This window comes from Dermacentor andersoni, chromosome 10 (assembly GCF_023375885.2).
Source record: "Dermacentor andersoni chromosome 10, qqDerAnde1_hic_scaffold, whole genome shotgun sequence".
Classification (NCBI taxonomy): domain Eukaryota; kingdom Metazoa; phylum Arthropoda; class Arachnida; order Ixodida; family Ixodidae; genus Dermacentor; species Dermacentor andersoni.
In genome coordinates this window covers 138,118,913-138,140,165 of record NC_092823.1, presented here as the reverse complement: position 1 = coordinate 138,140,165, position 21,253 = coordinate 138,118,913, and the positions used below count along the sequence as shown (strand labels likewise).

At 44.9% G+C, this 21,253-nt stretch overlaps 2 protein-coding genes across 5 annotated transcripts in view; one reads left to right on the top strand and one right to left on the bottom strand.

The window, feature by feature from the left end:
* The window catches only part of LOC126545197 (p53 and DNA damage-regulated protein 1-like), an 88,819-nt gene extending 85,863 nt beyond the window's left edge, over window positions 1–2,956 (top strand). For all 4 annotated transcript variants that reach the window (XM_072285088.1, XM_072285087.1, XM_050192956.3 and 1 more), the window contains one exon: window positions 2,730–2,956. In XM_072285088.1, the coding sequence (XP_072141189.1) occupies window positions 2,730–2,899 (170 nt within the window). In that variant the 3' untranslated portion in view covers window positions 2,900–2,956. The remainder of the gene's footprint in view (window positions 1–2,729) is intronic.
* Window positions 2,957–18,514: 15,558 nt separating this feature from the next.
* The window catches only part of LOC126543730 (uncharacterized), a 50,284-nt gene continuing 47,545 nt past the window's right edge, over window positions 18,515–21,253 (bottom strand). The window contains exons 5-7 of the mRNA XM_055078181.2: window positions 20,020–20,143; window positions 19,337–19,445; window positions 18,515–18,737 (exon numbers count right to left, since the gene is read on the bottom strand). Of these exons, the coding sequence (XP_054934156.2) occupies window positions 18,639–18,737; window positions 19,337–19,445; window positions 20,020–20,143 (332 nt within the window). The 3' untranslated portion in view covers window positions 18,515–18,638. The remainder of the gene's footprint in view (window positions 18,738–19,336; window positions 19,446–20,019; window positions 20,144–21,253) is intronic.

Below are 21,253 nucleotides of genomic sequence, written 5' to 3'. Positions count from 1 at the left end.
CAAAGTGAATAACAATAAAATTTCTAAAGACTGCTTTATCAGTCTATCACCGTGTTAATATTAACACGGTGATAATGCAACCGACCCTTGCACAAAAGCGGGTGTATGCACCGAATGCTTCTGGTGCGCATTGGGCTCCAGTGCCGTTCCACTTGCGTCAGCACTGCAGTGCTTCCACTGTGGGTGCTATATGAAGCACTATCATGGGGTTACACAGGAGTTCTGTGCCCAGATGAAAAGTATAGAAAAACCTCGGTGCTTCATAGCCAAGTTTCTGCTCAGCAGTGTTGTCAGAGGTGACAGCTAGCAAGTAAGACAGGGTTCAGTTTGCCATGTCTAGGAATCTATATTGTACCTCTTGTAACTTGCTCTTGTTGCTCTAACCGATCAACTAAAGCTCGCTATCAATGAAGGCAATTATGCAGCTTCAGTATTTGTAAATTTAAGCAAAGCGTTTGAGAAAATAAATCATCACATCTTATTTTGTAAGCTTAAATCTCTAGCAATTATTGGCCCAGCACTTTTGTTACTACAAGATTACTTAACAGACAGAATGCAGGTAGTAACTATTTCAGGCGTTCATTCTAAAACCACTTGACATAAAAATTGTTACAGCGCAGTCACATGCAACCACAAGTATGAAGGACGGGACACAAGCGCTGACTGTCAATTAAATTTTATTGACGGAAGACGGATACCTTATATAAGGGGAAAGGCAGAAGTGAAGAGGGAAGGGAGTGATACAATCGGGGAAAAATGACAATGCGCATCGATGAACGAACGTGCCAGCAGTCAACGGAATCAGGCGCAGAAAAAACAAGAAAACGAAAAAACTAGAAAAACACTATCAAAAGGCGAGGGATACTAACATACATTGAAATCAGTAAGCAGTCGCTTCCAAAAAATGAAGCTCTGCAGCAAAAAGCGATACAGAAGGGGTGCTTACGCACTTGCTGCCGCATTTGTGTATGTGGAACGCTTCCAAAGAGACGCGTGCCGTCGCGTCGGCACTCTTGCCGAGAATCTTCATCTCTCCCAAACGAGCCTCGCATCCTGTGCATTCAATTACGTGCGCGACCAAATGTGCGTACTTGTCCTTTAAGTTGCTTAAATTTCGGGCATGTTCCCCCAAGCGTTCATTAATGCAGCGGCCGGTTTGGCCGACATAAGCCTTTCCACACTTCAAGGGAATGGCGTAGACCACTCTTGTGGAACGCTTGATGAACGGCTTCTCATGTTTTAGCTGACAACCTCTCTTTTTAGAGTTGCAGATGCGTGGGCATAACTGTGCCAGCTTGTTGGGTGCCGAGAAAACCACGTTCACTAATACTGGTGTGCCCCAGGGTTCCATATTGGGTCCGCTTTTACTTTTATTATACATCAGTGATCTGCCTAACTGCCTCTCTCCTTCGAAATGTATACTTTATGCCGATGATACTACTATCATTAACTCCGATAAATGTCGTACAACTTTAATGCCTAACCTTAATGGCAATTTACACAGCCTGCTGGAGTAATTAAGTAATGTACTTCTTCAATCATGCTATTTATACTAAAACCTGTCATTCTTTCATGTTAACAATTTGTTGAAACTGCTGTAATTTTTGTTTTATTACGTTTGCTTTGTAAAGGAGGTCCCATTGCTGTCTTTGACTTCGGGACCTCCTTCTGTATATTAACATCTTGTAATCTTTCTAATCATCTCAGTAAAAACCGATTATGATTCTGATTCTACTGTGTTAAAATTTCCTACCTTGATGTTTTCTGCTCATCAAGCTGCAATAATTGTCTTATCTGTGGAGCCGATTTCTTCTTGCGTAACAGTGGGCAACAAGATCAACTGACTCTAAATGCAGTCAATGCCTGGATGAAGAATGTAGCAGGAGACAGTAAATTATAATTGAAAACCATGATTACCATAATTGTTGATCTTTTTCATGGCTACAGCAGAGTGAAAAAGACAGCATTTCAATTCACCACTGTGTAATGCACATGTGGTGGATCTATTTTCAGTCTAGGTCCCCTTTGACTCTTTTCTTGGTTAGTTTGCATGAGAAGTGAATTCTTCTGTACCAGTAATTGCTACATGGGAATAACAAGTGTCAGTCTAAATTGGCTGATTCATTATGTTGTGATAACTTTGTGCCCAGTGTTGCAATACCTTGTGTTTCTGTGCCACTTGCTATGTTCAGGATGTTTTGTCCTCTTCAAGAGCTGTGCGTACATTTTTACATGCTAAGGAAGCACATCAAAAGCAAGAGCACTAAATAATGACATTTAAAGTGTGATGCATACATCTTGAGGTACATATGGTGGAATTTCCCTTCAAATTTGAATGATATGCGAAATGTTTTATTGGAAAAAGTTGGAACGTTGAACTTCTGGATGTCTGCCTTCGGCAGTATGCCGTCACATGGTTTGTTTGCTTCTTTAGTTGTTTCTGACAATAGTTTATGTATAAGGCATATCTTTCAAGTAGTTGTACAGGTGCTTTTCCAGTATGCTGGGCATACAATACTGGCCTCCCATCTGACGTTCCTGTAAAGAATTCGTGCATAGAATCTGAATTTTGTAAACTTGACAAAATTTACTGATGAATTTAAAATTTTTAACCTGTTCTGCGCTATGCTTTTAACGAATCTGAAGGTAGAAGAACTTTGATGAAATAAAATTTTCAGTGGAGTGAAATACTGATTAGCACATGAATAATCAGCATTTCCCTCTTGCAGAGCAAGAAAAGCTAGAAGATGAGATCGGATCTTTACGGAAGAAGCTGAAGAAGAATGTGCAATCTCTGCGTGAAATGGAAGGCAGGTCTGAAGTGCAAGGCTTCTCGCTGGAACCCCTCAGCCGGGAAGAGATGCAGGCAGTCAGCAAGGCCATAGGTCCTTGTACGTAAACACTTAGTGTACCTCAGTGTACATCCTTGCTTTAAATAAATGTGAGCCATGCTGCATGCAGTGATTCTTCAGATGCTACAGTTGTGGCAATATTTACGTCCAACACCTCTCCAATGAACGGATGCAAATCTGGAGGCAAGAGGAAGGTATGTGCAGCAGTTTATGTGGTTGTGGTGAATGTCATTTTGTCTTTTGGACACCATGAACGAAAACAAAGATTGTTGAGATAAGCATCAGCATCTTTTCACTCATATCCACAAAAGTGACCAGCACATTACTGTTCTTTTATTTTGATTTGTTTGTGTTAAGCTGCCAGCTACATTCAGATGCCAAGGCAGCAGGTACTCTAGGTGTACTAAGATTATTAGAACAAAGCAAGAACTTTAATAAAACTGTTGTATATGTTGACTTGTAAAGTGATGACACCAACACAATATATCAGTGAAGCAATATAATGCATACAGTGCAAACCAAAATAACAAAGTTGGCAAGAAAGCAAGTTATAGCAATGAACTATACCAAGTATAATGATGTGCTCTGTGTAGTAGGAGGCATAAAGAAAGAAAGCCTGATCTGTCGTGGCACCGCTTAAAAAAGCAGTTTTTCTATTTTTGTCGTGAAAGATTATGGAGTGTCAGTGCACACAACCTCAGCCAAAAATCTGTTCCACTTTGTGATGGTGCGAGCGGACAGTCTGTATCTAAGAGCACTTTTATGGCAAAATAGTTATTTGAATGTCTTATTGTGGCTTTGTTGTTTGTATATTTCACCATTTGCTGTGACGTAGCCAATACCAAGGCAGCTGTTTCAGAGCCAGAAGTAAAATTTTAATGGGTTGATTTTTTTTCTTTTTGCTGCAAGAGAAAGTAACCTTGACAAACGATATAACTCAGTAGTGGATAACCGAAATTCATATTTATAGAAAAAAGTCACAGTTTCACCTGAAAAGCAAAACATTGCTAGCAAAGGCAAAGTACATATTAGATAGTTACATAAAGTAAGGTTTGTAGTTTTATCAGTGATATAAATTGCAGTAAGCATTCGCTTGCTAATTAACTAGCATGGTGTCATGCATACACAGATAAACATGAACAGGTGTCTATGACTGCAGCATTATCTGTGGCAATGCTGCCGTGATGAGAGCACTGGCAGCAGGGAGCAAATGCTTCATGTAGCTCACTTCATAGCGTATTTGAAGCTTACATTATGTGACCTCCTACACTAGACGCGCGTGAAGATGGTGTACGTGAAGTCACAACCATCTTGACTTGCCATTAGTCTCTGCACCCACCACAGACTACCTCCAATATATAGTGTGCAGACCATGTTTGCTGCATATGCGTTCAGCCACGCAGACAGCTACATTCAGCCGTGGCTGGGCTGAGGAGGAGACAAGCACTCCCCTTCCCTAAATAGAAGAAAAAGCGCATCCTTTTACACCAACAGAAACAGAGTAGACATGCACCAGTGATAGCATGTGCTTGACCACTTGGCTTTCAAACATATGTCATGCTCGAAGACGGCATGCATCAAGCCACCATCTTTCTTAGCTCAGCCTCGCACGCTTGTCCTTGTACCCCCAGCACACGGCATGCAGGCCACTCATTCTTATTGCATTTCGACTTTGTATGAAGCATTACAGCGATGGTGAAAATTCATCTGGAGTTATCCGTATAATTGCCAATGCAATAATAAACCACAGCACTTTCTACTGGATGCTGACGTGATGCATTTCTGTGTGGACCAGATTATCTCAATGTGTTCCAGCATTGCCCTTGTTAGCATTTTGTAGGCTGTATATTTCATAGCTGCTGCACAATGATGCATTTTCCTCCAAAGATACCGTAGTACTCTAGGTGTGTTTATTACTGAATTTTGAACATGTTAGGTCCAGGCTGGATCTTACCTGACAGTAATTCCTACGTGTTTGTATTCCTGTACTGGTCTGAGAGGTTAATTTTTTATTGAAGGGGTCCTGAACCACCCCTCGAGCTTGGTGAAAAGCACAGCCTGTGAATAGCATACACCGCTGTGAACATCTCAGCCAAGTTTTGTGGTCATGCGCAGCACGTGCAGCTCGCAAGCTTAGCACGAAGTCGCCTTTCTCTCAAACGCTCTCTGTTCAACAGATGTCTGCCTCCTTACTCTATTCTGGACGCTTCATTTTGTAATATAGCAGATTCCCATACACGGCTGCTATTGGCCAATAGCTGACATCAATCAAAAAGGGTGTTTGGATCAGTGCACTTCTTCCTACTGTTGCTGTGTATATTTATTAATGCAGTTCATAAATAGGCCGAAGTATGCGAAAATCTGCTTTGATATTTTGACAGTAATTACGTACTTCCAGAAGAAGCTGACTATCGACTGCTCACATTCGGCCACAGCTATCCGCGTAGGAATTAAACTTTGGCCACCCTGATTATCAGTTTTGTAGCCGTTGGGTCTCGGTAATTTTGACTAGTTTTGAACACTCAACTAGCCTCGAACCATGCGAAACTTAAGGTCAGACTACACGCGTGCGCGCTCTTTGCCGCTCCTGATTAGATGCCTTGGCATACTTGGTATTGAGTTATTGATAGTGCTTCGAAATGTGCGAGTTGGATGTGGCTGCTATTCATCGGTCCACACCAGCACAACCACAAAGGAGCATATGAGTGCGAGCACGCACTCAAGCTCTGTTGTGTACAAAGCAAACGCCGTGCATACGCACTGCAGCTGCACATGATTTTATTTCACTGTAATTCGATGCATGTAGCTGCAGTGTGCCACATAGCGTAGATACTGCAACTGCTGTGGGATGCTGTGATGAGTCCACTGAGTGTGCACGCTGCAGATCGCTGAGGACAGCTGCATTTTGCTCGTTTGGCGCATTGTAGGCGCCGAAATCGGAAATCGTGGTGTCTTTGTGAACAACCAAAATCAAATTTGACCTGTGCGCCACGGTGACGTTCAGTAGACGGAGTTCTGATAGCCTCCGTGAATAAAGAAATAGTCTTGCTCAAGAAATTATGCTTCTAAAAATGCATATTTCTCGGGAGCGTTGCGGGCATATCCTGGTCCACCGTAGCCTTTGCAGTGCAAGTCATTGAAGGAGTGGAAGCACTGCGATAGCTTTGTTTGATTGCCAATAACTCTGCTTTTTCTGAATGGATTGAATTACTTCTTGTGGCAAAGTATTTCTGAAATAGTCTAATTTAACTTCAAATGCATTTCATGACTTCGATAAAGAGTGGTTCTGGGCCCCTTTAAGGAAAGCCTAGTGGTTGCTTTCTACTACATACTGTTATGTCAACGCATTGAAATGCATTTGTTGTCATCTTTCTCTTCAAACTCCACTCGGCATATCTGCACATGAAGCAATCATGGATTTTGTCGGGTTCACTCAATGTTTTAGCACTTAGCTGCAAGAGTAAGTTGAGGACCTCCCCCTTAGTGAGGAGATTTAGGCTTGAGCTGCTTCTGACATAATTCACTAGTTCCGAGTTGTCGTTCCTGTAAATACCTGGAAATGAGTCATTCAACTCACTGCAACGGCTTGGCCTTCCTGAATAATTATGTTGTACTTAATCATGTTAATTTGCTCACATTTTTTAGATATGTGGTGCCAGAACTTTAGAGGGGGTAGATAATCTTTCGCTGTATGAAAAGTGTTATGGAAGTGATGCTGGGGAGTGTGAGTTATGTACAGGTCTGTGCTGGAAGTGCAGTAGACTTCACTTAGCTTGCAAGACGTCTGAAATTGGTTTTATAAATGTGGAGGTTAACACGGGAAGAAACCCAATGCGAGGAAAAGCGTATGCAGCAGCAGCGGGATGCTCCCAAACAGCTGCTGCTGCAAATGGCAAGAGAAACTTCAGCATGAGTGCACATCCTGTCATCGCAATAATCAAATGAGCAGCTTAGCTGGCACAGTACCAGCAGACTAAATACTTTAAAGTGGTGACTTGCATGGTAACTGCATGTCTAGCATTCGATAAACAGCTTTTTAGAGCGCAGCTCTTAGGCACCCATTCCTTTGTTGAGCGTCGGCGCAACCGCATAGCGAAAGATGAAACGGCGAACGCGAAGCACAGTGGGGTATAAAAAAATGGTGAGAGCGATGAGAGCACGAGGTTGAAAGCGGAGAAAGCCACCTTGCAGCACCACTGGATGGTACTCACATCTGCCAGCGGCTGTGAAGGGAGAAAAAACAACAGCTCGCCTTTGCACAGCATTTGCCACGAGCGTTTTCCGGTAAAAATTAGTTGCATAATCTGCAGTTGCCAAGAAGTGGCCACTGTTTGGCTGGTCTATATGTAGCACTGCGTGTCGTGGCTCTGCCGGTCGGTGCGTGATCGGTGCGATGCTTCAGTATGTCGCAAAATGAAAACGCATATACAGCTGCGCTCAAATTTCGCGTTAGGGATTATCATAATCATTTGTGATTTTTTTAAAGAGTGTTTCATGTGCAACTTGGCTAACGGCAGATAATCTCTGCCTGATAGTGGTGCTGTCACCCATGCACTGCTCAAGAGGCACCTATAGCTTTATAGAATAGTTACACTGACAAATGCAAACACAAGTGAGAAAGAAAGTACATTTTCACATAGGGTACACTGGAACCAATTTAATACTTGCTTTAAACTGGCCTGGTTTCCTTTTATTTTGTGGAACAGGTAAGGTGATGTGATTTAATTGCATTTTTAAAGCTTTCAAATGATGTACGCTGGTTCACAAGTTTTAATGCTCTTTATGTTGTGGCTACCGCTTGCAGTTTCTGGTCTGGAAGGAGCAAGCTGATGGGCCACCAGCATGCTACATGGCAGATGACCAAACCAGTACGCTTGCTTGGGGAGTGCTCCAAAAGCAGAGGGGTTTACTTGTCATTGTGCAAGAACAGTTAACCTCCCCCCCCCACCTCTCATTCTAATTTCTTGAACATATTTTACTTCTCTCACCCTGCTCTACACACCTTACCCTCGCCTTCTGATGGCAGTATGAGTACAGAATGGAGGTTTTTGAATTGAACCAAAAAATGAAATGCTGTTGTAAAATTTGAAATATGAGTGGTGTGACCTCCCCCCCCCCCCCCAGTTTGTAAAATTCGTTACAACAAAAATGTATCGTGCAGATCCCTTGTGCTCTCTCTCAACAACTAAAAGAAGTGGTTTCTGCCTTATAAACTGGCCTCTCAACTATAGACTTTAGTGTAGTAGTCGCACCACTGGGCACTGGCACTGGACACCCGCCGGTTTATAACACATGTACAAGGCAGTCCCCACGGCCAGGTATTAAGCTTTCCTGGGGTGGGTTACTTGGGAGAGGCTCGTGCAGATCGCTGTGCTTGTTGTGCAAGAACCAAGACAAAACACCAAACAACTTTGGGCCGCTCCCATGGCGGCCATTTCCCATGTGGTGTCTAGCCACCCTATCCTAATGCACCTCCTTAGGGGGGGTGCCCTCAGACTGGGTACAAGCACCCCTTTCCAAGCGTTGAGATCCGTTGGCCGAGCACCTGGCAGGGAGCACTTGCCTGCTTCTCACAACCACGACAGATGCCCTACCAGAATGCCTTCTGTGTGTGGGTTTATACGCCTCGTGCACCGCCGATAGAGGCAAAGCCCCTCAATTTTTCAAAAGTAGCGCCATTCTTAGATCTTTCCGCCACCCCGCTCACCCTGGCGCGTCCTCCTCCACGCCTCCTGTCGCCCCAGCCTCCTCCGCTCCCCCATTGGCCAATCTGTGTCACATGGAAGCAGGCGCCGCGCTTTTGTATATTTTTTCTTTCCAGCGCGCTCCGACCTCCATTGTTGGGCCTGCGCGACGAAAGTACGGCAGGCGGACTGACGGAGTGCGTTAGCGTAGTAGAACGTGCAGGGCCGAGAACTTAATTGCGATGCCATGCTGCTGCGCCTTCGGTTGCCGCAACAGACACAGCGAGGGCAAAAAGCTTTTTGCTTTGCCGTTCGGCGGGCGCAACGCAAAAAGAAGTGTGGATTCGCAGGATCGGGCGGGCTGACCTCGAGGAAGTGGCAAAGAACGCACGGCTTAGTGAAGTAAGGGCCACGGCTACTCACAACCTCTTATTTTGAGCCTAGTTCACGCCTTCCGCTTCGAACAAGTGTGTGTTCATGCTCTGCGGGGTTTTTAGCGCGTTGTTTGACTTTCTTTTTTCGAATGTGCTCTCTTTGTTTCATGTATCGTCTTGCGGTGAAATGCACGCATCTGCAGCTGGCCTGTGACATAAAAGCGACTTTATTCAAGGTGTGTTTTGAGCTCCACCAGAAGTTAGCACATTCTCGACGCTTTTGCAAGGCTCACTATGACTTACGATGCAGTCTTTTAGCTTCGAATGTACGCCCGCATGTATTGATTTGGTTTGTGGTGATTAACGTTTTTAACGTTCCGAAGCGACTAAAGCTAGGATGGAGGTCGTAGTGGATGGCACCGGATAACTTTATCTAGCTCACCTGGGGATGTTTAACGTGCACTTCGGTCGTAGAGTCGTACGTGGGCCGGTAAATTCCTTGTTGGCGTTTCATAATACTCGCGCGCTAGCGCTGCTTTAGAAGTTGGCGCCTCGGCGCGATTGTATTTCTTCAATAAATTTTATTTACTAGTTGTAACAACTTGTCATTACTTTGTATTATTGACGGCGCCTCAAGGGCACCAAAGCGGCAACGGAAACACCAAAGCTAGAACCAGGGCTGGATGGGGCTCGCCGAAGCCTGTGCATGCCAAGGGGGTATAAGATCGCGGACAGCCAATTTTTTACGCGAGCACTCCCTGCGACGCCTGCATTAGTGTGTAATGTTACGTGCTCTTCAGAAGCCTCCGTTAGCCATTACATGTGCCCTCCTGGAGCAGTACTTGTAAAAAAAAAACAATATATCGTCACGATTACCAAAGCACCGCGCAATGAAAAAAACGGCCCTGTTGCCAGGCATTGCTGACCGCACACAGCCGGAATCTCTCACGCGCCGACCGAACAAAAGTGTCCTGCAGGTACGTGAATGAACCCTACGAAACCACGTACACATACTTTCACGCTGTCAACACCTGAAACATTGGTAATTACGCGCGTGTTTGAGTACACCGCGTGCTTGCGTCGTGTTTCAGCAACACGAACTCTCAACGTCGCGCGCTTTACGCCTTAAATACGCCTTGAATAATGGTCATTTTCTCTATTTCTTCCGCAATTCTAACACGAAATTCTAAAGGCCCGTTACCGACTGACGAAGAAAGATCTCGATTGAAAAAACTGCTCCGCAGGGCTCGAACGAACTTTTCTGCGGATTTCCTCCCGTAGCGTGTTAGCCGTCGTCTGCTACGGCAGGCCCACCACCGGCGGCGCCACCGTCGAGGCCGCGCCGAGCGGAGGAGGAGGGTAGCGAATGGCGCTACTTTGGGAGATTGAGGGGCTTTAGATAGAGGCGCCACTTATAGCCACCTAGCGGGCGCTTCGAACAGTACGCGTGGGAGCAGTAGCAGACAACTCTTTTCGGCAAGGATGGCTGTGGTTCGCGGCTGCGATTTCTCCTTTGTTCGGGTGCCAGACTGCTTCTGCGGTGACAGCTGTATGGAAGACGCTGACCTCTGTGGCAGCGGGTATGAACACGATGTTACCGCTGTTTGGGACAGCATGGTGCACATACGTGCCAGGTGCGTCCCGCAGACAAACGCCATGAACCCCATTTACATGAAGTGGGGCTCATGTTAACTAGCCGATAGATTTTGTTGAATAATGCGATGTCGCGATCGTTTTTTTAAAATTCTACCCTTGCCGTAATGCTGCTTCTGTACCTCAATAATAAGCACCCGTCGTTAGTGCAGACTTATATCAAACAAATCCGCATGGTGCGATGTCTGCATATGCCGTTGTGATTTTTCTGCCGATGTATACATGTGACATCGCCGAATAAGGGCAGTCAAAGTCGCCTCAAGATGTGTAATTGCGAATTTATTGATGGAAACGCGTACACTAGTCAATGAAGTCACCAAACGCAAGGGTTAATAAAAGCGCGTGTTAGCGCTGTACCGCCGATGCAATTCTTTATACGCCGCTGAACTGCAGTTCCCCGCTGCAGTTCTTGCAATTTTATATTCCCCAAGGTAACTGCTTGGAAACGTACAAAGCTAAAGTCTGACTAATTTTTCAGTACCTTTTTTTAAATGTTACTAGAGAGAGGTGCCACATGATATATTTAAAGGCAGAGCAGCGCCAGTCAAAGTAAATGAGCGCTGGCGGCAAGGCCGGGTTTAGTCCTCTGCGGCGTAAGCATAATAAGAAAGAATTCACTTGAGTATAAAATTCACATGCAAGAAGGGACTACGTTGTGAAACAAACATATCGCTCGGCGTGTTAAGTCTGCTCAGACAGCATCGAGGTGTGATGACTTCCCAAACGTGACGCGAACTTAGCGAAAAATGGAACAATAATATCATATGCAGCAACTATTAGCAATTCTCGCCCTGAACTACCTATTTTCTAAACACATTTCCCAAAAAACCACAGTATCCAAGATTCCCGCGGGCGAAAAGAATAAAGTTGTTAAAAAAGCACTTGCTTAGTATTAGTCCGATAAGACACAGCGTGATTTATACACTTTACAATGAAAACTTCGCAGCTTAAAAGAATCAACAAGAGTTATGCGTGAAACAACTAGCAACAGTTATACATATGCGAAGCCACGCATAAAATAGATCTAAAAACATGAAGTGCGCGACAGCTGGTGCGAGGATTTACCGGGCCATATAAAACCAACAGTTTCAGTAGCTTTAACATACAACACAATGCGCTTGAGCAGTCGTGCTGCCTAGCTAGCGCAACGCGGTAAAGAAGCGGAAAACAAGATAAGCGGCAAACGGCATTCCGAATTTTAGCGAAATGCCTTTAAACCGCATGCTGCATTGCAGACGAAGTTCGTCGCTTACGCGTCTATGGTCGAGTGGAAAAAAACACCGACGCGACAAAGAAAAGGATGAGAACTGTGGAAGATAAGGGTGTTCTGCTCCGTACTCTTCGGACAAAGAAACGACAACACAGTAGTGCAAACAATCACAAGGGCATTTATTGCACCTTTCATAGATCAATGCCTGCTAGCCGAGTTGCTATCCGCAAAACATGCCGATGGGCGCGCGACAAATCTAGAAGTCCGACTCACCGCGACCGGAAAACGAGTGAATATGTTCGCCCCATGCTGGATCCCAACGCCTGGTCGTTCGCGTGTACGGTCACGCGAATCGGTGGCGCGTTCCAAGGCGGCCACGCGAGACGGTCTCGCAGAAGCATGGATTGGCGCGCGCGCGCGCGGTACGTCCGGCGCGTTCGTCAGTCCGCCGCTCAAAGACCAAGAGCCTTTCTTTCCCGCGCCTAAGTAACCCCGCCGCAGCGCAACACTAGCGCCATCTCTCGCACTGCGCTTCAACCACTCCGACCGCCGCGGGCGCTAGGCCACGCGGCGGGCGAAGCCGCCCTTTAGGCGACGAGCTATGCGGGAAAACTAGATCTCAGGGGAGGCGTGAGAGTCGCGCATCCCCACAGAACATGAAATTTCCCGTCGAAGCGACGATCCATTGCTACCGTTGCTCCCGCTGATGAGGCTTTGCGGGGAATGATTAGAACCGTATCGCCGGCACGTTTTCACCGGTATTTGAGCCTCCCACCCTGCAACAATTGTTCTTGGACATTCCTTGATGCTTTAGCCACCCCACACATGCGAAGGGTGTTGCCTGTTTTGCTCTGAAAACGTGAATAAGACAGAGACGCACTATCAACGACACAACAAACTACGGCGCGCGGCTGGCTCCTCTCCCGTGTGTTCTGCGCAAGGCCGCCACCAGTGGCGCGTCCATCGGCGCGCGCTCCGCGTATAGAGACCATGCCAAGTGTTCTTCATAGGGCCCCCCTTTCGAGATGTGATCCCCCACAAGTAGCCAAGCACTAAGCCAGGAGATTTCCCTACCCATTTGAATAACCGGTGGGTTTCTGGCAGCACTGGGATTTGAACCCAGTACTTGCCGCAAACGAGGCAGATGCTCTAGCACTGGGCCATGACTGCGGTTACACAACGCATGTGTGCGTCGCCTTCTTGTCTCGTCCTCATCGTTTTGCGCTGTTATTGGTTCGAAGATCAGAGAGGGCAGTAAAGGTTTCAGGAACAGATACTGAAATTGTCATGTACATATTTTATCATGGGTAAACTGAGCATGTCCGTGGCATATTTCACCACATTACATTTTTTCTGTGTGCAATGCAGCTGACCTAGAAGAGCAGATATGTTGTGCTTTGGTCTCGGCATGGCCAGCACAGTAATTCACTCCTTAGTATTTAGAATGGCTGTGATCTCAATTATAATTTAGTAGACTGTAGCTTTACTGCTGATGATTGAAGTGTTTCATTATACTGTGACTGAAACAGTGTAATAATCTCGGGAGGGTGTGTTGGAATGCGGTGATAGAGTAGCTGAGTATAATCATTTGTACTTCGGCATTGCAGTCAAGAAAACATGCTTCATCACAACAAAAGAAAACACTTCACTGAATAAGGCTATATTGCAAACCACTATATGGAAATCACTGTTTATGAATTTTTGTGTGCTCCTTGGTTGCAGCGCATGCATTTCACACTGGACTAATCGAAGTGGAGTGGTGCTGAGCTCTGCTTAGTATTGCGTTGCTTTGACTGGGATGCAGAGAGTAAATAAAGGTGACACGCAAAAAACGACATGATCATACTAGGACAAGGACGTACAGTATCATTACAATGATAATGTGAACACAGACATAAAACGTGGAACGATTACAATAAAACTAAACAGCACATGTATAGTGCACTATAAGGTTGCCTATATTTCTCTAGTGCATTCGTCCGACATGCTTGGTGCATGTAGCACGCACCTGTCCTTGAGGTCTCACTCACGAACTTTGTGCTGGTCGTGGAGTGGCAGTGGCAAAGCATTGACGTTACCCTGGTGGGTTAGTCCACGAGGCAGCCTCCGTGGCTGCAAGAACCAGCTCTTCCACTACCAGAGGGTAGTGGAGGAGCTGCCTACGAACATTGGTGTCTCGTACTCTGGAAGCGAGACGTGAGGCCGCAGCCACAAGCACGGCCAGGATATCGGTGCTGTGGGCTTCAGGTGGTGGAGAGCAACGGCCTAGGAGCTGCTCTTTGGATGTTCGATTCTCCGTCCATGATTTTCCGCCTCTTGTAGACTGGTGGCCAGCTTCTGTACTTCCATCTCGTACCGCATTACGCGCGCGCAACATAATTCTTTATTAATTCTTTCATGCACATGTTAAAGATGCCTAGGAAATTCAAGCTAGTGTGACATTTGAAAGAATTCAAACGTCACGCTAATATCACATGTCAATAACTACCATGACGCACTCGTGGTGGTTATTGAGCGTCATAGTAAGTTTGAATTATAATGCGCATAACTCGTGGTGGTTATAACGTTGCTGTTTGCTTGCGGAGGCCTTGCGATTTTATGTCAACAATAAAGTTCAGTGAAAGCATATTTAGCGCCAGCAAACAAGGACAGAAGGGAGACGACACAACAATGCGCTAACTTCAACAACTTTATCACTATCGGCCCTTCATCAAGCTTATGATGATAATGCACTAAAGAAAACCGCAGCTTGCGACTGGTTTGCACGGTTTAAAAAGAGACGAGACGTTAGAGGACGATGAGTGCAGCGGGAGACCGCCGGCATCCTGAAATGGCGAAATTATTGCCAAAGTGGAACAACTGATTCGCCGTGATCGAAGAATGGCAATCGAGGACTTAGAGCAAGAAGTGAGTAGCTCACACTGATCAATTCAGGCCATTTTATGTAATGATTTGAAGACGAGACACGTCAGTGTGAAGTTTGTTTCGAGGCAGCTGAACACAGATCAGATGGAAGGTCGCATGACAATTGCTGGCGCACTGTTTGCGAAGAGTACGCAGGACCCGACGTTGCTCGAACAGATCGTCACTGGTGATGACTCGGCGATGAAACAGCAGTCATTGGAGTGGCACACACCAGCCTCTCCCAGACAAAAAAAAATTGTGCGTCAGATCTAAAGTGTGATGCTTATTGCATTCTTTGACATCGACAGTTTGGTGCACTATGAGTTCGTACCGCCTGGACAGTCTGTTACTGGCCATTAGAATATGCATCCCCCATTTGGAACCCTCATCAAGTATATCTCGTCAATCAACTGGAATCGCTTCAAAATCGAGCTGCAAGATTTATTCATTCTAAGTACTCCTACAACATCAGTGTATCGGCACTAAAAACAGAATCTGGTTTATCATTGCTTGCATCTCGCCGCCGCCTTGCTAGTCTTTGTCTTTTTCACAAGTTCTTTTACAGCTCACTTGGCAAACCACCATACATTCTCCCCCCGGCACGCATATCCAGCCGCACCGGTCACCCGCAACAAGTCGCGCGCCCACGTACACGCACTGTCACTTTTTCGTCTTCATTCTTTTTTCGTGCAGCAACAGACTGGAACGGCCTTTCCAACGAAATCACAGTCATAACCTGTCCTAGCACATTTTTAAACACCGTAACAAATTATCTTACCCTGCAATAAAAATCTGGCCTTCAATTTTTTTATGTATGTATGTACCCACCCCTTATGTAATACCCCTTCAATGGGGCCTTTAAGGAAATAAAATGAAATGAAATGAAATTTCTACGTGCAAGTTTTGCGGAGGGTGCGCGATGCGGTTTGAAGGATGCGGCGGGACAAGTGGCAAGGCCTGATAACGGCAAGGCATGATAACGCACCAAGCCACACATCACTTGGAGAGCATGGCAGCAGTTCTTCAGCGAGAATATTATTCTGGTCATCCCTCAACCACCACACTCACCGGATCTCACTCCAAGTGATATTTGGCTGTTCCCTACTCTGAAAATGGGCCTCAAGAGGACGTGTTGCAACCGTGGAGGGCATCAAAGGTAATGCGACAGTTAAGCTCCCACGGATTCTGAAAGAAGCCTTCTCCCACTGCTTACAACAATGGCAGGAGCAATGGAGGAAGTGTGTGTGCGCGCGAGGGTCCTGCTTCGAAGGTAGGTAAGCATTGCCATAAGTCGTAGCATTAGCACGCTGAACCACCATTCCGGGAACTTTTTGACTGCCACTTGTACTTTGAGGGAGCACTGACACATTGAGGTCTGTACCTTGCCACATTTTTTGCTTCTGCTGTAGTTAGAGAATCCATATACGAGAGTTGATCCAGAAATAAGGTTCCCAAAGAGCTCCAGCCACACGGGAATAGTGCGAGGCGAAATCCGGCAACACTGCTGCGCGCGGCTGTTCCCCCCTCTCGATTTCCCCCGGCCGCGCTTCGCTGCGCCGCTCATTCTTGGCTCAGCAGCCGTCCGATATGAAAGTTCCTATTGTTGATCTCGCCAAGTGCGAGATTCGTTCCGTAATTCGATTTTTTCACGCCAAAGGGGCTCCACCCATGGATATTCGTCGTCCGTTGACAGAGGTGTATGGCGACAAGTGTATGTCCATTCAACACGTCCGAAAGTGGTGCAGAGAGTTTAGTGCTGGTTGGAAGGAAGTCCACGATGAAGACCGGAGTAGAAGATCGTCAGTTTTTGAGGCAATTATCGAGATGGTTCAACGCGAAGTGCTTCAAAACAGGAGGATCACTGTCCGTGAACTTGTTGCTCAGATTCCTGGGAGTTCTTACGGCACAGTGGAATGAGCTTTGACTGAAAAATTGGGGTATCACAAGTGTTGTGCTCAATGTGTACTGCGGCTATTTACATCAGACAACGAGGAGAAACGCATTGACTGTGCTCGTCAGTTTCTTCAAAAGTGTCAAGAAGATAACGAAGGATTATTGGACTCCATTGTTAAGGGAGACGAAACGCGGGTGTTTCATTTCGCTCCCGAAACGAAACAAAAACCCAAACAGTGGCATCATCCACAGTCACCAGTCGCAAAGAAGTTCAAACAAACTCCTTGTGCTGGCAAAGTCATGGTCAGTATCTTTTGGGATCGTAAGGGGATACGATCGATTTCATAGAACGTGGTACAACCATAAACTCAGTTATTGGGCAACAGAAAGAAAACTCGGGCGAGCTATCCAGAACTGCCGGCGAAGACGACTGGCAGCCGGTGTAACACTGCTTCACGACAACGCCTGACCTCACTTCTCCTGCCAAGCCTAGGAACTTTTGACAAACTTTGGGTGGACTGTCATGCCCACCCACCGTACAGCCCAGACCTCTTGTCTTGTGATTATACTTGTTCCCCAAGTTAAAGGAACATTTGAGTGGCCAACGCTCCCGGAGCGGCGATGAAGTCAAAGAAGGGGTGAAACGCTTCCTCAACGGGTTGGCAGCGGAGTTCTACGACATTGGGGTACAGAAATCGGAGCACCGTCTACAACGATGCGTAGAAAAAGATGGCGATTATATAGAAAAATAGAGCAACGTTTCATCTTTCCAATGATGTAAATCGCTATGGGTATAGACAATGTTGTCTATTTCTAAAATTGATGGGAACCTTATTTCTGGATCAACCCTCGTATATGGGGCACTTGTGCACTGGCGTCACATTGACTTGCGTCATTCTGCTGTGTGCTGCAAAACTTGCCATGATGAATACCTTATTGCCTACTCCTCTTAAGAGGAAGCTTCAGTTCAGAGCCGGCTCCGATGCCGCGTAATCAAGCGCATGTAAAACAGAAATGCTTTTATGGGGCATCCCCTTGACCAATTTGAATGAACTTACTTGCATTTAAAAGGTCACATTCTTAGTGACTGTAGGATATTTTGATTTAGGCTCTGGATTTTTTTACAAAAACTTCACAAAAACAAAATACAAGTGAGAAGTTTAGAAATCCATAACTCTGCACCAAAAACAGATTTTGCAATTCTGCAAACTGAATCCGTGAAAGCATCTAAAGTGTACATATTTTATATATCAGTGTACATGTTGGATGAAAGTGCTGAAAAGTTTACAAGGGTTTTGCAAAAGCCCTACTCACATTTTAGTGCTGTACTTGAGAGCCACGTATAATAGTAAATCAATTTCGTTTATTTTGAATGTACTATTAGATAGAGTTTACAGAATAATATCATTTTTCATTGCTGAGTTACACGTTTATGAACTTGGTATTTTCCTATTGTGAATATTTGCAATTTTAAGCAAATTTTATTAAAAATTACCAGCCTAAATCGGAAATTCATTTCCAATGGTCACTAGATTTGAACTTTTTCTTTTAAATGTAAGAAACCTCATCAAATGTGGAGCAGTGGTTGCTGAGAAAAATCATTTTTCTTTTGCCATGTGTCTATATGCAGGTGCCCTCTATATAGGCTGCTCATCTTGGGGTGCCTTTGTTGTTGCATTTTGTGTGGCATACGTTGTGACCACATCCTCAGTTTTGTTATAGGTCTGCACAAAACAAAATGCTGATTTGTGTTCTCAATAGTTTCTGCAATGCTGCTTCCTGTAGTCCACCACGTGCAATTGCGGAGTGAAGTGGGTGCAAAATGATATGCACAAGACATCGTGCATAGGTGTCCTTTGTTTCGGGAAGTGAGTTTTAGTCAGTGGCCATAAATATTTTCAAAATAAAGGAAAATGAATTTTTGTATTGATTTAGGCAGAAGACTTGTAGAGTTAGCGTAAAAGCTGCATATATTCACATTGTGGAAGTACATTTTGCCCAATGGCTAGTGTCTTGAGGCTTGCACTATTGAAAATAAATGGCAGCCTTTATCTTTTGATAAGGCAATCTAGATAGTTCTGATGTGAGATGTGGGCACCACTTGACCTTGCAATCTTTGTGGACTCGCAGCATCAAAACCGAAAATCTTGTCCTCGAGTTCTTCTCTCTGGAAAAGGGGAAAGACAAAGCTCATGGCTTTTATTGTTATTTGTGATGGTGAAAAGTGGTCTCTGTTTGCATGCAACTTTCACTTTAGTATATTCCTACATAACGAGGGATTTTGCATTTAACAAAATTTTTCTGAGTTTCAATTGTGATGCATGTTGTTAGTTTTAATACAGGTGAAAATGCTGCAAAATGTCTCGACAGTCACATGTTCTTGGTTTTTTTATAATTAACATTCCTGGTAATTGCTTACATATGTGTGGTGCAAATGTCTCAGTGATGTGGTTTCTCTGTTACCTATGGAATGTGATTGTAGCAACAAATCCTCTAACTGTAGCAATGTTGATTACATTGAGTAACATGTATTTTAGTGTTGAAGATTGTAACTTTGTTAGCTAAGTTTACAGGCTAAATGGAAGATTTCTTGTGCTGCAGCTCATACACAAAATCAACATGACTGCACAATGCCGGGCATAGTTCCTCAACTGACTGTGTTACTTTAGAAACAGCTTGCCAGTTTCAAAATTAGTTTGTTTGTAGAAAATGGCACTTGAAGAATCTTATTTGTTTAGAGGCTGGTTAATTTTCTCACTCACTCACCTTTGTGTGATAAAATTTTTTTCTCCCACAGAAAATGAAGGGCAGCATGCAGAAGCAGAATGCATTCATGCAGAAGACTGTCCCAGCACCGACTCTTCTCTTTTCATGTCTGGAATATTTGCGACATGACTTGTTCATGACATCAACAGAAAAGCACATCAATGTTGCACTGTTTCACACTGACACATGTGCATGCATGCAAAATTACTGTAAACTTGCACTAGAGCTTTCATTCGGTACCTTCTTTAGTGCATCAGCTTTCAAAATACGAAGCTCAGAACAGTGGTATGATAACAATGCTTTTAAGCAAGACTGAATGTTGTACTGTGATGATATGACTTGAAAGTTTATGCGGCTGCCACAAGCACAAATGCATGACTAACATGGAAAAACTTCATGCAATAGAAAATCGTTGATTTGCCTTCTAAGTAAGCACTCATCATTGAACAGGCGTTATTGTCACCCATCTGAATTGCTGTGACGTTCTGCTGCTGAGTCCAATTAAGGTCATGGGTGGCCTCATTCTGTTAAGAACAGAATACAAGAATGCTCGTGTACCAAGCTTGAATGTACGCTAAAGAAACCTAGGTGGTCAAAGTCAGTTCAGTGCCATCTACTACAGCATGTCTCATGGCTCCTTTGTTGTTTGCGTTGTTAAGTACCATCGATTGTTTATCACTTACGCATCGTAAGTTGATGAACCATTTGAATCAGTGTCACGAGAGTGCTCGAGTTGCGCAATATAATTTTGAAGGCCCCATCTTGCTACAGGTGGGCTTGCAAGACCAACTATTGCTTTGAACAAGCCTGCACACAAACACAAAAAAAGGTTCTCCTTGTAGAGATTGGATTTGCTAGTATTCAACAATGTCTCTGGCTTTAGTCTTATGCTGAAAATGAAATGGCACACTGAATGCTTGTAGATGCAGATAGATGTTGGAACACGTTGGTAGCAGTTGTGCAACGTCACAGAAGACATGAACAAAGATGATACATGGTGCACACACTTACTGACAGCTACATGCAACATCATCTTTGACAAATTGTTACAGTGCGCACCGGGGTTTTCAGTTCTATTCTTTCATCCATTTATTACCAGGGTGCCCTGATGCGCACCGATACGATTTGTTGAGGATGCCATTAGACGTGTAGTGCAAAAATTCGGAAAAGGAAAAACCAACAGAAAAAGAAAGAAATTGAACAGAGGACAGGCACCACACTTACAACTGTTTATTCAGAAGCCCATGCTACATCTAACGGTGCAAATGAGCGATAATAAGGAGCAATGAATGGCAAAAGAAGTTAGCAATGGCAAAAGGTTAGCTATCTTATATTTGCATCACATAAAGAAACAGGTCTGGCTGATACAGTCTTGACCATTGAGTCGAATGTGAAATACTTCTAAAAGTTCCAGTGCAGTTTTATCATTACTTCTCTACAGGATCCTTGCATCAGAAAAACTTTGTTCACAGAGGCTTAAGAATGTTTTAGAACGCAGCTCTTAGGCCCCATTCCTGCAGCGAGTGTCGGGGTCCCTAGGCATCCTCGTCGTAACCGAGTAAACGAGCACAGCGAAGGATCAAAGAGAACGCGGAGCGCAACGGTGAATAAATGATGGCGATAGCGAAGAGGAAGGAGGAGGAGGGTATGATGAAATCGGGAGAAAAGTGTAGTGTTGCACAAGACGGGCCCTGCGACGACGATGGTTACGAGATGGAGCCACAGTGCGTATCGTCTGTTCACCGATGACATCGCCGATACCATATATGGAAACAAAGTGCTGCATGAACGGATGTTTGTCGGCGGTGGCTGCTCTGAATCGCGCCCATGCATCACCCACGCGCTGCCTCTCGCAATCCCCCGATTAACGAGGCAGTAGCGCCACACTCCGCTCCGTTTGCAACACGCACGAGACAC